This window comes from Symphalangus syndactylus, chromosome 1, assembly GCF_028878055.3.
Source record: "Symphalangus syndactylus isolate Jambi chromosome 1, NHGRI_mSymSyn1-v2.1_pri, whole genome shotgun sequence".
NCBI lineage: Eukaryota > Metazoa > Chordata > Mammalia > Primates > Hylobatidae > Symphalangus > Symphalangus syndactylus.
Window position 1 is genome coordinate 124,352,106 of NC_072423.2, and position 13,753 is coordinate 124,365,858.

The 13,753-nt window shown below is 42.6% G+C and overlaps 1 protein-coding gene across 1 annotated transcript in view; it reads left to right on the forward strand.

Moving 5' to 3' along the window:
• The window catches only part of LOC129489162 (neuroblastoma breakpoint family member 6-like), a 200,418-nt gene that overhangs the window by 17,762 nt on the left and 168,903 nt on the right, over positions 1 to 13,753 (forward strand). Inside the window, 4 exon segments of the mRNA XM_063639063.1 lie at positions 2,093 to 2,207; positions 2,209 to 2,269; positions 9,601 to 9,837; positions 11,767 to 11,970. Coding sequence (XP_063495133.1) covers positions 2,093 to 2,207; positions 2,209 to 2,269; positions 9,601 to 9,837; positions 11,767 to 11,969 — 616 coding nt within the window. The 3' untranslated portion in view covers position 11,970.

The window sequence follows — 13,753 nt, forward strand, 5'->3', positions numbered from 1 at the left end:
TCTTGGAGGCTTTGTTAATTTCTTTTTATTATTTTTTCTATAAACTTCCCTTCTCGCTTCATTTCATTCATTTCATCTTCCGTCACTGATAACCTTTCTTCCAGTTGATCGTATCGGCTACCGAGGCTTCTGTAATCTTTGCATATTTCTCGAAACTTGGCTTTCAGCTCCATCAGCTCCTTTAAGCCCTTCTCTCCGTTGGTTATTCTAGTTATCCATTCGTCTAATTTTTTTTCAAAGTTTTTAACTTCTTTGCTATTGTTTTGAATTTCCTCCCGTAGCTTGGAGTAGTTTGATCATCTGAAGCCTTCTTCTCTCAACTCGTCAAAGTCATTCTCCATCCAGCTTTGTTCCGTTGCTGATGAGGAACTGTGTTCCTTTGGAGGAGGAGAGGTGCTCTGCTTTTTAGAGTTTCCAGTTTTTCTGCTCTGTTTTTTTTCCCATCTTTGTAGTTTTATCTACTTTTGGTCTTTGATGATGGTGATGTGCAGATGGGTTTTTGGTGTGGATGTCCTTTCTGTTTGTTAGTTTTCCTTCTACCAGACAGGACCCTCAGCTGCAGGTCTGTTGGAGTTTGCTAGAGGTCCACTCCAGACGCTATTTGGCTGAGTGTCAGCAGCGGTGGCTGCAGAACAGTGAATTTTTGTGAGACCACAAATTCAGCTGTCTGATAGTTCCTCTGGAAGTTTTGTCTGAGAGGAGTACCTGGCCGAGTGAGGTGTCAGTCTGTCCCTACTGGGGGGTGCCTCCCAGTTAGGCTGCTTGGGGGTCAGGGACCCACTTTAGGAGGCAGTCTGTCCGTTCTAAGATCTCCAGCTGCGCGCTGGGAGAACCACTACTCTCTTTAAAGCTGTCAGACAGGGACATTTAAGTCTGCAGAGGTTCCTGCTGAATTTTTGTTTGTCTGTGCCCTGCCCCCAGAGGTGGAGCCTACAGAGGCAGGCCGGCCTCCTTGAGCTGTGGTGGGCTCCACCCAGTTCGAGCTTCCTGGCTGCTTTGTTTACCTAAGCAAGCCTGGGCAATGGTGGGCGCCCCCCCCCCAGCCTCGCTGCTGACTTGCAGTTTGATCTCAGACTGCTGTGCTAGCAATCAGCAAGATTCCATGGGCATAGGACCCTCCGAGCCAGGTGCGGGACACAATCTCCTGGTGTGCCGTTTTCCAGGCCCATTGGAAAAGCGCAGTATTAGGGTGGGACTGACCCGATTTTCCAGGTGCCGTCTGTTACCCCTTTCTTTGACTAGGAAAAGGAACTCCCTGACCCCTTGTGCTTCCAGAGTGAGGCAATGCCTCACCCTGCTTTGCCTCGCGCACAGTGCGCTGCACAAACTGTCCTGCACCCACTGTTTGGCACTCCCTAGTGAGATGAACCCAGTACCTCAAATGGAAATGCAGAAATTACCCATCTTCTGTGCCGCTCATGCTGGGAACTGTAGACCGGAGCTGTTCCTATTCGGCCATCTTGGCTCCCGGAGGTTTCTATAGCAGTATTTGTATTTCCCCCTCTTATTAATTCCTCTCAATTGTACTAATCTCTCTTCAGTTGACTCAGTTGAACTGATCTATCAGAGATATTTTCTGCAGTCCCCTTTTCTATAATTTTTGTTTAATGCACATCTGATGTCTGTGCTTTGGCATTACTATATGTGCAAGTATTTGATAGCATGAAAGTGAATGAAAAAATTCATATCTTGCTACAATATTGAGAAAAAGAGATGTGGGGGATACGATATTTCCAAGAGTCTAGGAAGACTCAAGAGCCCATGTTCATTTGGCCACTGCATGCTGCTATGAATACAGTTTATGCAAAAGTGCTCAATGCGCCATGATGTCCCTCCGCATGCACCGTGTGTCATGGCTGTTTTGTACAGGGGTCGTTCCATCTCCTTTATCCTCAGCTCATTGTCTGCCCAGTGCACCAAGCACCTGCTGCTCTCTCTCTTCTGCCCCATATGGGAAAGGATTGTTCTATCTCCCTGAGGGGCCTGCCCTTTCTTTCCTCTGGCCCCTCCTGTAGGCCTCCCTTTAGAGCCAGCTGGGCACTGTGGTTATGCTTCCCTCTAGTGTTTATCTTCAGTCTTCTTCATCTACCAGGCCCAGAAGGCAGCCGCTGGAGATGGAAGAGCTCGATGTCTCAGAGGACTCACTGGATGAAAGTTACTTGACTCCTTCAATTGAATATGACCTATGTGACTGCCACCAGGTTTACAATAAGTAGCACCTTGTGCTCATTGGAGGAACAGCTCGCCTGCTTTGCTATGGATGCAGTCTGTGAGTACTTCATCCCAAAGGTCATAAAGCTCTACTTGTCTCCCTTCCAGGCAGCCTCTCTATTTTTTTGTTTCCTGCAATTTGTGCAGGCTAAGGCATGACGTCCTTGTACTTAGATTGTTTTGAGTCTGACTCTTGGATCCTGTTTTAAACACAGACATCCAATGGGTGGAACTTTCCTCTTCTCTTATCCTAGGTGACTCCATTGTCACCAGGCACTTTCTCACAAGAGTGGGATGTGGGCATCAAGATAGGCCTGAGAGGGGGAATGGTGAGGGGCAATTGCAAATGTTCAGCCACCTGTAGCTCAGCTCAAGACATTTGTATGAAAGACCTCCTCCTTTAAGATAAGACATCTCTCTTTGATAAAAGTATGTTGCTAGTTGCATTTCCTGGACAGTACCCTTCACTATTCTCTGGTCATCCAGTTGTGCTGGCAGTTTTGCCCAATTATTTTAGAGGTCTGTTTTCATGATTCCTATGTCCCAAGCCAGATTCTTAACTTCTTCTGAGGTGACTTCCCTCCAGCTGAAGCAGGCTAGTGTCCCATCCTGCCTGCATGGCCACGGCTTTCATTCTCTGTGGAGCACCAGTGATTTTTTTCCATGTGTGGGTTTATAATTTCAATCATGTGTCTGGTCTCAGTGTCACAGTGTCACGTAAGCCATCAACAATGAGTGTCCCTGATGAGGTGCTGGCCTAACTGATGAGCAAAGCCCATCATGTGGTTGGAACCATGTGATTCCCATCCCCATGATCTCCAGAAGATTCTTCCTGTTGAGTGGGCACCCTATGGGGCAGCAGCTTCACAGGGTGTGTGGAGAAAAAATCCAATTTTCATTTCTTCTCACTCATTCGATTTTTTGGAGTTCTGAGAGTTGCATGCGGATTTTTGAGCGTTTTACCCATCAAATCATCTTGTGGTAGGAGCAAGTAACTCTGTCATGCTCTCCAATATCTCTCACTATGTTCTAATGAAATTAGCAATTAATGTATTGGTCCTGGATTCTATTTTGGTGGGTAAGTGTCTTTTGTGCTAGGATCATTCTGTTTCCTGTTTTCCGTTTCTCCTTGAGGTTCAAAGAAGCAAAGGCTTTTCTCAGGATCACAGGGATTCATGAAACAGACACAATACGCATTTACTTTGTCTCCATTGTGTGCCATGCCCCTTGCCAAGTGAGCTCTGTCTACGCTTGCCTCTGGCCCATTCAGTGCTCAAGGGACACTCCCAAGTAGGTGGTGGCATCGCCGTGTTAGGGCTGAAGGCTGTGTTGAGGCTCAGCAAGATCCCTCACTTGCCTCATAGGTGATGGCCTGACTAGTATTGGTCTCACGGTGCGGTCTCTATCTACTTCTCTGCAGTGGCTTCTTTCAGGGGCTGAGCTTGGATGGTTGCTCACCCTTTCTCCTTTTCCTAATTTCAAAATGATTTCAAATCATTTTGAAATAATTTCAAGTTAAACAGAAAAGCATCCAGTCTGGTACAAAGAGCTCCTGCAGCCCTGATACAGATTCCCTAAGAAAGAAAACCGTGTGCGATGGGTTCGAACTTCCCCCTCTGCACCAAGAGGACCTATAGACATCTACAGAACTCTCCACCCCAAATCAACAGAATATACATTCTTCTCAGCACCACATCACACTTATTCCAAAATTGACCACATACTTGGAAGTAAAGCACTCCTCAGCAAATGTGAAAGAACAGAGATTATAACAAACTATCTCTCAGAACACAGTGTGATCCAACTAGAACTCAGGATCAAGAAACTCACTCAAAACCACTCAACTACATGGAAACTGAACAACCTGCTCCTGAATGACTATTGGGTACATAACGAAATGAAGGCAGAAATAAAGATGTTCTTTGAAACCAATGAGAACAAAGACACAACATACCAGAATCTCTGGGACACATTGAAAGCAGTGTGTAGAGAGAAATTTATAGCACTAAATGCCCATAAGAGAAAGCAGGAAAGACCTAAAATTGACACCCTAACATCCAATTGAAAGAACTAGAGAAGCAAGAGCAAACAAATTCGAAAGCTAGCAGAAGGCAAGAAATAACAAAGATCAGAGCAGAACTGAAGGAGATAGAGACACAAAAAACCCTTAAAAAAATCAGTGAATCCAGGAGCTGGGTTTTTGAAAAGATCAACAAAATTGAAAGACCGCTAGCAAGACTAATAAAGAAGAAAAGAGTGAAGAATCAAATAGATGAAATAAAAAATGATAAAGGGGATATCACCACTGATCCCACAGAAATACAAACTACTATCGGAGAATACTATAACACCTCTACGCAAATAAACTAGAACATCTAGAAGAAATGGATAAATTCCTGGACACATACACCCTCCCAAGACTAAACCAGGAATAAATTGAATCCCTGAATAGACCAATAACAGGCTCTGAAATTGAGGCAATAATTAATAGCCTACTAACCAAAAAAAGTCCAGGACCAGACAGATTCACAGCTGAATTCTACGAGAGGTACAAGGAGGAGCTGGTACCATTCCTTCTGAAACTATTCCAATCAATAGAAAAAGAGGGAATCCTCCCTAACTCATTTTATGAGGCCAGCATCATCCTGACACCAACGGCTGACAGAGACACAACAAAAAAAGAGAATTTTAGACCAATATCCCTGATGAACATCGATGTGAAAATCCTCAATAAAATACTGGCAAACCAAATCCAGCAGCACATCAAAAAGCTTATCCACCATGATCAAGTGGGCTTCATCCCTGGGATGCAAGGCTGGTTCAACATATGCAAATCAATAAATGTAATCCAGCATATAAACAGAACCAAAGACAAAAACCACGATTATCTCAATAGATGCAGAAAAGGCCTTTGACAAAATTCAACAGCCCTTCATGCTAAAAACTCTCAATAAATTAGGTATTGATGGGACGTATCTCAAAATAATAAGAGCGATCTATGACAAACCCACAGCCAATATCATACTGAATGGGCAAAAACTGGAAGCATTCCCTTTGAAAACTGGCACAAGACAGGGATGCCCTCTCTCACCACTCCTATTCAACATAGTGCTGGAAGTTCTGGCCAGGGCAATCAGGCAGGAGAAAGAAATAAAGGGTATTCAATTAGGAAAAGAGGAAGTCAAATTGTCCCTGCTTGCAGATGACATGATTGTATATCTAGAAAACCCCATCGTCTCAGCCCAAAATCTCCTTAAGCTGATAAGCACCTGCAGCAAAGTCTCAGGATACAAAATCAATGTGCAAAAATCACAAGCATTCTTACATACCAATAACAGAGAGCCAAATCATGAGTGAACTCCCATTCACAATTGCTTCAAAGAGAATAAAATACCTAGGAATCCAACTTACAAGGGATGTGAAGGACCTCTTCAAGGAGAACTACAAATCAGTGCTCAACAAAATAAAAGAGGACACAAACAAATGGAAGCACATTCCATGCTCATGGATAGGAAGAATCAATACCGGAAAATGGCCATGCTGCCTAAGGTAATTTATAGATTCATGCCATCCCCATCAAGCTACCAATGACTTTCTTCACAGAATTGGAAAAAAACTACTTTAAAGTTCATATGGAACCAAAAAGGAGCCCGCATTGCCAAGACAATCCTAAGCCAAAAGAACAAAGCTGGAGGCATCACGCTACCTGACTTCAAACAATACTACAATGCTACAGTAACCAAAACAGCATGGTACTGGTACCAAAACAGAGATATAGACCAATAGAAAAGAGCAGAGGCCTCAGAAATGCCACACATCTACAAACCTGATCTTTGACAAACCTGACAAAAACAAGCAATGGGGAAAGGATTCCCTATTTAATAAATGGTGCTGAGAAAACTGGCTAGCCATATGTAGAAAGCTGAAACTGGATCCCTTCCTTACACCTTATACAAAAATTAGTTCAAGATGGATTAAAGACTTAAATGTTAGACCTAAAACCATAAAAACCCTGGAAGAAAACCTAGGCAATACCATTCAGGACATAGGCATGGGTAAGGACTTCATGTCTAAAACACCAAAAGCAATGGCAACAAAAGCCAAAATTGACAAATGGGATCTCATTAAACTAAAGAGCTTCTGCACAGCAAAAGAAACTGCCATCAGAGTGAACAGGAGTGAACAGGCAACCTACAGAATGGGAGAAAATTTTTGCAACCTACTCAACTGACAAAGGGCTAATATCCAGAATCTACAAAGAACTCAAAGAAATTTACAAGAAAAAAACAAACAACCCCATCAAAAAGTGGGCCAAGGATATGAACAGACACTTCTCAAAAGAAGACATTTATGCAGCCAACAGACACATGAAAAAATGCTCATCATCACTGGCCATCAGAGAAATGCAAATCAAAACCACAATGAGATACCATCTCACACCAGTTAGAATGGCCACAATTAAAAAGTCAGGAAACAACAGGTGCTGGAGAGGATGTGGAGAAATAGGAACACTTTTACACTGTTGGTGGGACTGTAAACTAGTTTAACCATTGTGGAAGTCAGTGTGGCGATTCCTCAGGGATCGAGAACTAGAAATACCATTTGACCCAGCCATCCCATTACTGGATATATACCCAAAGGATTATAAATCATGCTGCTATAAAGACACATGCACACATATGTTTATTGCGGCACTATTCACAATAGCAAAGACTTGGAACCAACCCAATGTCCATCAATGATAGACTGGATTAAGAGAATGTGGCACATATACACCATGGAATACTATGCAGCCATAAAAAATGATGAGTTCATGTCCTTTGTAGGGACATGGATGAAGCTGGAAACCATCATTCTCAGCAAACTATTGCAGGGACAAAAAACCAAACACTGCAAGTTCTCACTCATAGGTGGGAATTGAACAATGAGAACAGTTGGTCACAGGAAGGGGAATATCACACACTGGGGCCGGTCATGGGGTGGGGAGAGGAGGGACGGATAGCATTAGGAGATATACCTAATGTAAATGACAAGTTAATGGGTGCAGCACACCAACATGGCACATGTCTACATATGTAACAAACCTGCACATTGTGCACATGTACCCTAGAACTTAAAGTATAATTAAAACAAAAAGAAAACCTTGTGCCCTTTGTCCCCAGAGCCAGCACCTCCTCCAGTCTCTCCAGGGGGAGCTCCAGCTCCAGGAGGCTCTCCCTGGAAAGTCAATCAGGAGCAGAAAGGTCCTGCTCTTCTCCACCCCGTGTCCTCAGAGGTTCTGCTCTGAATTGGGCTGTTCTGGTAAAGCTGTGGGGCTCTGCCTCAGAAACACCGCAGCCAAGACGGGGCTCCCCTGAGGAGGAAGGGAAATGCTCAGACACATGTCTCAGAAGTGTGATGTGTGCAGTGTGGGAGGGCCCTGCCAGGGCATCATGAAACATGGGCCAGAGAGGCCAAATGCTTCTTAGCAGATGATTGGGATGAATGAATGCACCATCCAGACTGTACAAGGATGTATCCTGTGTGTGGGTTCACACACTATGTGTGAATGGTGTGTATAGGGCACAGCCTTGACCCCAGCAGCAGTGACACAGGAGGTCGGGTCTGCCGTATCCTCTCTCTGCAGGGAAAACGTTGGTAGAATCAGTGAGAAGACAACCTAAATTATAACTTGATCTTTTATTGGGGGCTTTTCCCTACCTGTCCAACTAATAAAATGTACAGTACTTCAGAAGTTTGAGAAAATATTTTCTTGTGCAAATTCTAGGAATATTCAAAGTATAAGTTTAATAAGACTCAGTAGTCTGAAAAATAGTGATAAAATGACATGATGAAATTAAGTAGTGATGATTAATAACATTCCTAGAGCTTGATTTTTGTCCAAATGCAGAGGACAAGAATGGGGAGACCTGCGTTTGAACAGTCTTTACCAACCAGATTTGCCGTTTCAAGATGTTTTCCCTGTCAGCCCAATATAAACTATCATTAAATCTTACTGATGTCCTCAGTGACTGATGGGTGATGACTGGTAAACTGTGTCCTGAGTAACTATGGAGGTCACACCAAACCGAGAGTAGGGCTTGTGGACAAAGACCAGAGGCCGGAAGGTACCCAGTGCAGGGCTGGGGCCAGTGAGGGACCATCCTGACTCCAGCAGAGAATTTGTATGAGGGAGTGGTAGGAAGGGATATTGGATGAGAATATCGGCCAGAAGTTAGAAGGAGCACAAAGGCAGGGTGGGGGGTGAGAGTCATGTAGTGGGCAATGGAGAGAAAGTTTTCAGAGTGAGTGGGAATGTGATAAGAACAGGGTGATAAAACTGGTGAGACAACTGCCAGTATAGAGATGGCAGAATCAGAGAAGGCAGTTAGGGAGACTGTATGAAGCCAGGCATGAGTGATGAGAGTCTGATATAACTGCTCTCAGGAAGGTGAAGTAGAGTAGATACATGAAAGACATTTTACGAAAAACTTAAGGAAATCTTGGTGAGAATGAGGATGTGTGGAGGGAGGAGAGGGAGGAGCTCCACAGCAATGTGGAGCAGTCCTGAGGGCTCCGTCCGCTTCCTGAGCTGACCTTGGATTGGCGGAGGCCATTCGAAGTCTCTCATTAGGCCATCTTCTGAGAATGTGTGTTTTTCTCCATATGGAAATATAAATAATTTTTATCAGGGAATACAGCCCAGACCCCACTGGAGGAGTGGGTAATATGAAGATTGAGCCTTGTGTTACCTCCATAAAGGACAACAAATTCTGATCTGTAGCACTTCTGGCACCTAAATTTTCATAGAGACTGATTCCTCTACTACATTGCTTAAGGCTGCTAATAACCACTGTATGGCAATAGAATGTATATGTGTGGGAAGGTGGTAAAACTATTATAGGCAACAGGAAATTCAAAATGCCCTAGGACCCTGAAAAGTTCACCTCACTTAGTATTTGGTCTATAATATTCCAACTCCCTTTCCCACCACTCCTTCCCAAAGCCTTGAGGCTCTAAATCTTCCCCTGTTCTTATTCTCCTATGTGTTTAGATAAACAACCCTTCCTCTCCTGTGTTCTGGAGGCTCTCTAGAACTTTCACTGTAGGACACAGGAAAAAGATAAATAATAATGAATAATAGGCATGACCTTGTTAGACAATGCAAGCCCTCAGGGGTCAAGTGGGGGTTTTTCAGTAAATGGATACTCTAGCCTGGGCACCTGTGGTCTCAGCATCTCCAGTCACAGACATGAAAAGTGACATCATCTTTGTTTACATGTCTGTCTTCGTGGCCTGGTGTACTGGGTGGTTTTATGGAAAGGCAGGGACATCAGAGATGGGTGTTTTGGGAATGCTTAGCAAAGGGGAAACTGAAATTGTTCCTACTGAACCTCCTTCTCCTTTCAGTTCCCACCCAGGATGTCTGTCCTCAAGGGCCTTGGAGTGGAGACTTGAGCCACCGCCTGTCAGAGGTGCGATCTTCACATGCACACCTGGAGCCAAGCACCCTGGTGCTCAGTTGTATGCAATTGCAGCTGGATCAACGGTTTGATTATGGCTATGGCATAGTCAGGTGGTGCCTTTCCTCTATCACCCGGACCTTCACAGCCAAATCTGATTCTGGGAACCAATGGCCCTTCCAAGGTAGGGAAGGAAAGGGGAATAGGAAACTTTAATCCAGGTGCTGGCTGTTATGGTGTTGTGGGTGGAGGAGACAAGGGGGCCTCTGCATACTCACTGATGGTCAACTTGAAATCCACGTTGCTCTAATGTGAAGTGAGTAAGGACCTGGGCTTTATGATCAAATCTGCTCTCAGGTCCTGGATCTGCCACTTACAGTTGTTCACCTTGGCCAAGTTATTTGTCTTTTTGGTATTTATATCTCATTTCCTCAGAAATTGTATCTACCTGTAATCATTGTTGAGAGAATTAATTATGAGAATTTCCAGAGTGCTGTGTTCAATAAGAAATGCTCAATAAACCTATGAATAGATGTTATCTAATTCTTTTATGTTTCTGGCAAATTAACACTTAGAATGTGACTTCACATGTGTTTTTTCATCTGAGGTAGAACGATTTTTAAGATCTCTACTTTTAAGGGACCCTCTTCCTTTGCTTTCTCAGTAAGTCTCATTTGCCAGTTTCCTCCCTCTCCTTCACCATCCCTTATTAAGCTAATTTCCCCCCATTAGGCACTTTCAGTAACAATGTATTAGGCACATTTAATAAAAATAGAAATTCTGGTCCCACAAGTCAGTCTCCTGATGTATCCAGCTTATTTTTTTTTCTGTTTTTACACTGTCTTTGAAATAAAGGGTAACTTTCATATGTAAAGAGTACAAATCAGTTTCTTTCATGATACTCCATTTAATTCACCATCTCCACAGCTGTGTCCTCTGTTTCCTTCTCACAAGGATCCATTTCTGCTCAGATTTTCGTCATTCTGGATCATGTTCATCCTCCCTCTCTGTCCCTCTCACTATCTCCTTCTGGAGCCTCTGGGGCTGCCTGGTGCTCCTCTGTCAGTTGATGCCCCTATCTGAGACATCAGGAGATGCATGTTCTCAGGAGCTGGTGAGGGTCATGTGAAGTGATGAGCACCAGTCTGGCTCCAAGGAGAGGTTTCATGGAAAGTGCTCAGTGAGTGTCGGGGGTGCATAGTTCCTGACATGTGCTGTGATAACTTGTAGTATTTAATCCTCATTTCTTTCTTCCTGTCTCTCTTTTACTTCTCCATATATTCCAACAGCTCCAACCGGAACTAATGTTACTGCTTCAGACACTGTCTCTCCTGCTCACTTTTTTCCAGAGTCCTGAGCATGAACCAGGCTCCAGGCAAGAAGACAGAATGAATGCTTTTTGTTTTATTCTCCTTCACCTGGTGATTTCTTCTTGCTATCTAACAGGTCATTTGTTTTTCAGCACACCTTCTGTCTCATTCTTCTCATGTTTCTAATTGGTTTTTCCAACTTCAACAGAGCAGGATAATGATTATAATGTTATGTTCAATATCTCCTAAGATATTGAACATAATTACGTAATTATTCAATTAGATTAATATATATTGGTATATACAGTTATATCATTTGTCATATACATTATATATATTTGGTTTGTATATTATATGGAGTGTATACATATGAAATATATATTTATGCAAGTTTTGTAAATTCACCAGGTTTAGTCTTCCCTAGTTCTTTTATTTCATGAGACGTTTCTTTAATTTTGATTTTGCTTGATTTTTATAATCCCCCGTTTAAAAAAGCATGGGCTATATCCAGTATAATTTCCTTGCCTTTGCCATATAATCTTGGGAGCTATGTGTGTTCACTAATTTAATTTTTCTTGAATATTTTTATCAGTTGGGGGCACCTTTGTCTTCCAGTAATCTTATCATTAATGTAAGAAAAATCAACAACAATAAAAAATCAAAGTGTCCCTACTGGCTTCACCTCACCTCTTGGACTTTCACGTCTAAAGCTACTTTCTTTGATATTACTCTTGGGTAAAAGAGTAAGTCACAGTAAGATCATGGATAATAGTGGATCCTGATGGCTGTGGTTTTATTTTCAGAGCTGGTTTTGGAGCCTTGCCTTAGAATGAAGAACCCTCCCCAACTGGAGGATGATGATCTCGAAGGTCCAGCTGACAACATGCATGGGTGTCAAGTCATTGGCCACATTCATGCCTCAAGTGTTCTGAAACAGATTATCAAAAAAAAACTGCTGTTGAGCAAGTTCAGACTGGCATGCAGATTCCCTTGCCTTCAAGCTTAAGGTACAGAGGTAATCACATCAATGACTCTTAGATGCACTAATTCCTGATTTATCTCTGTCTATGATGACAGCTCATTCTCCCAATACATTTTTTTGTCTTACTTCTGTGTCGCATGGGCTGCCACCCTGCCAAGCCCTCCCATCCTCATCTCCTGTTTGCTCTCTGAACTCTACTCTATTCCTACTGTTGTCCTGATAGTCCCTCTCCTGGCAACAGGAGAGACTGCCTCCACTCTCCTGACCCAAAGAGCATATTTTAAGCTGCTGAACAGCAGTTCTTTGCCTGAAATCACATTTTTTTTTTTTTTTTTTTGGCGTATTTGCTTGTCCCACCCCAAACTCCATTACCTCTTTCTGGAGGGAGCATTGCCTTAATACATCATTTACACGTAGACTTTCCTCTTGGGTCTGATTCTGAGCAACCCAATAAAATCAACCCTTAATCCTCACCTTATACATGTGAATGAGAAGTGTTAAAACTGAGCACAATGAAGTCCAATTAGGAATTAAATTAGAATCTGGGTGACAGGTGGGCATTCCCTACTGGCCTGGAGTCACATTTGTCTTCACCCTTTAGTCAGATGTGCAGCCTAGTGCCAAGGTGGATGGAGTTTTCAGGGACTCAGTGTCTGCACCTCATGGACTCATTTGAGCTGACATAAACTGGAGGACATTTATGGCACCCTAAAGGGAAATCAGTCCAAAAGTAGATGCAGAGGGCAGTACTTCAGAACTGCACAGATCATGAGGTGCATCCTAATCTCCCTTTAAAAATTTCTGATTTAAATGCAACTCAGGTGAATTTTGAGGCCAGAGAACATGAAAGAGCATTTTGTGATCTAACTTTGGGAAAAGTGAGTCTAGGGCCCAGCTTTAAGAATACCCAGGATGATAGACAATAATAGAGGACAATTTGTGCCTTGGACTAGCCCAGTTGACAAGACAGTAATTTAACTGAAATCATTATAAGGAAGAATAAAATCCATAGAGCCACTGGGAATGAAGCCAATCGTGAGAGAAATGGAGAATGGAAAGAAAATGATGGGGAATTGGTTTGGTGCATTCAGTATCTCTAAATCGTGCTGCCATGCAATAAGCACCTGGTGAGATTTCATTTAACATAAAATCCTTGAACTCACACCTTGAGATTCTCACTTAACTGGTCTGCGGCATGGTTTGGGCATCACTAGCTTTCAAAAGCTCCCATGTGATTCTAATATACAGCTAACGATGACAAGGACTTTTGGTCTACTATGCTCTCAGGCTATCAACATGGAAGTGCCCCAGATGTGTGACTACTTCTTAGAAAAGTCTAATCCATCAGTCATTGATGAGATTTGTGTTCCCATCTCCATAATACCATTTGTATAACGTAGTTAAAAAAAAAAAAAACAACAGAAAGAAAACCAAGAGAAAATGGATGAATTAGATCTCTCTACTTGAAGCACTTTTGCTCAAACTCTTTTGAATACAACATAAAGAAATAATTGATACATTTAAATGAAGCATGCAGAGAACAATTTCTCCTTTTATCACACATAATGAAACTTAGTATTTTCCTTTTAACTTGTAAAATAAAACTTGCAGTTTATATTTCCCCACATTGATTTCACAGTCCACTAATGGGTCTAGCACTACAATATGAAAACCTTATTTTGGTCAATTATTGTAATTCAGTAAAATCCTTAAAGAGAACTCTTAAGTCTTATTCCCCTGAAGAGAGTATAATAATAAATCCAAACTGAAACTCAGGAAGTGATTGTATATGTGTACTTCTTTATGCC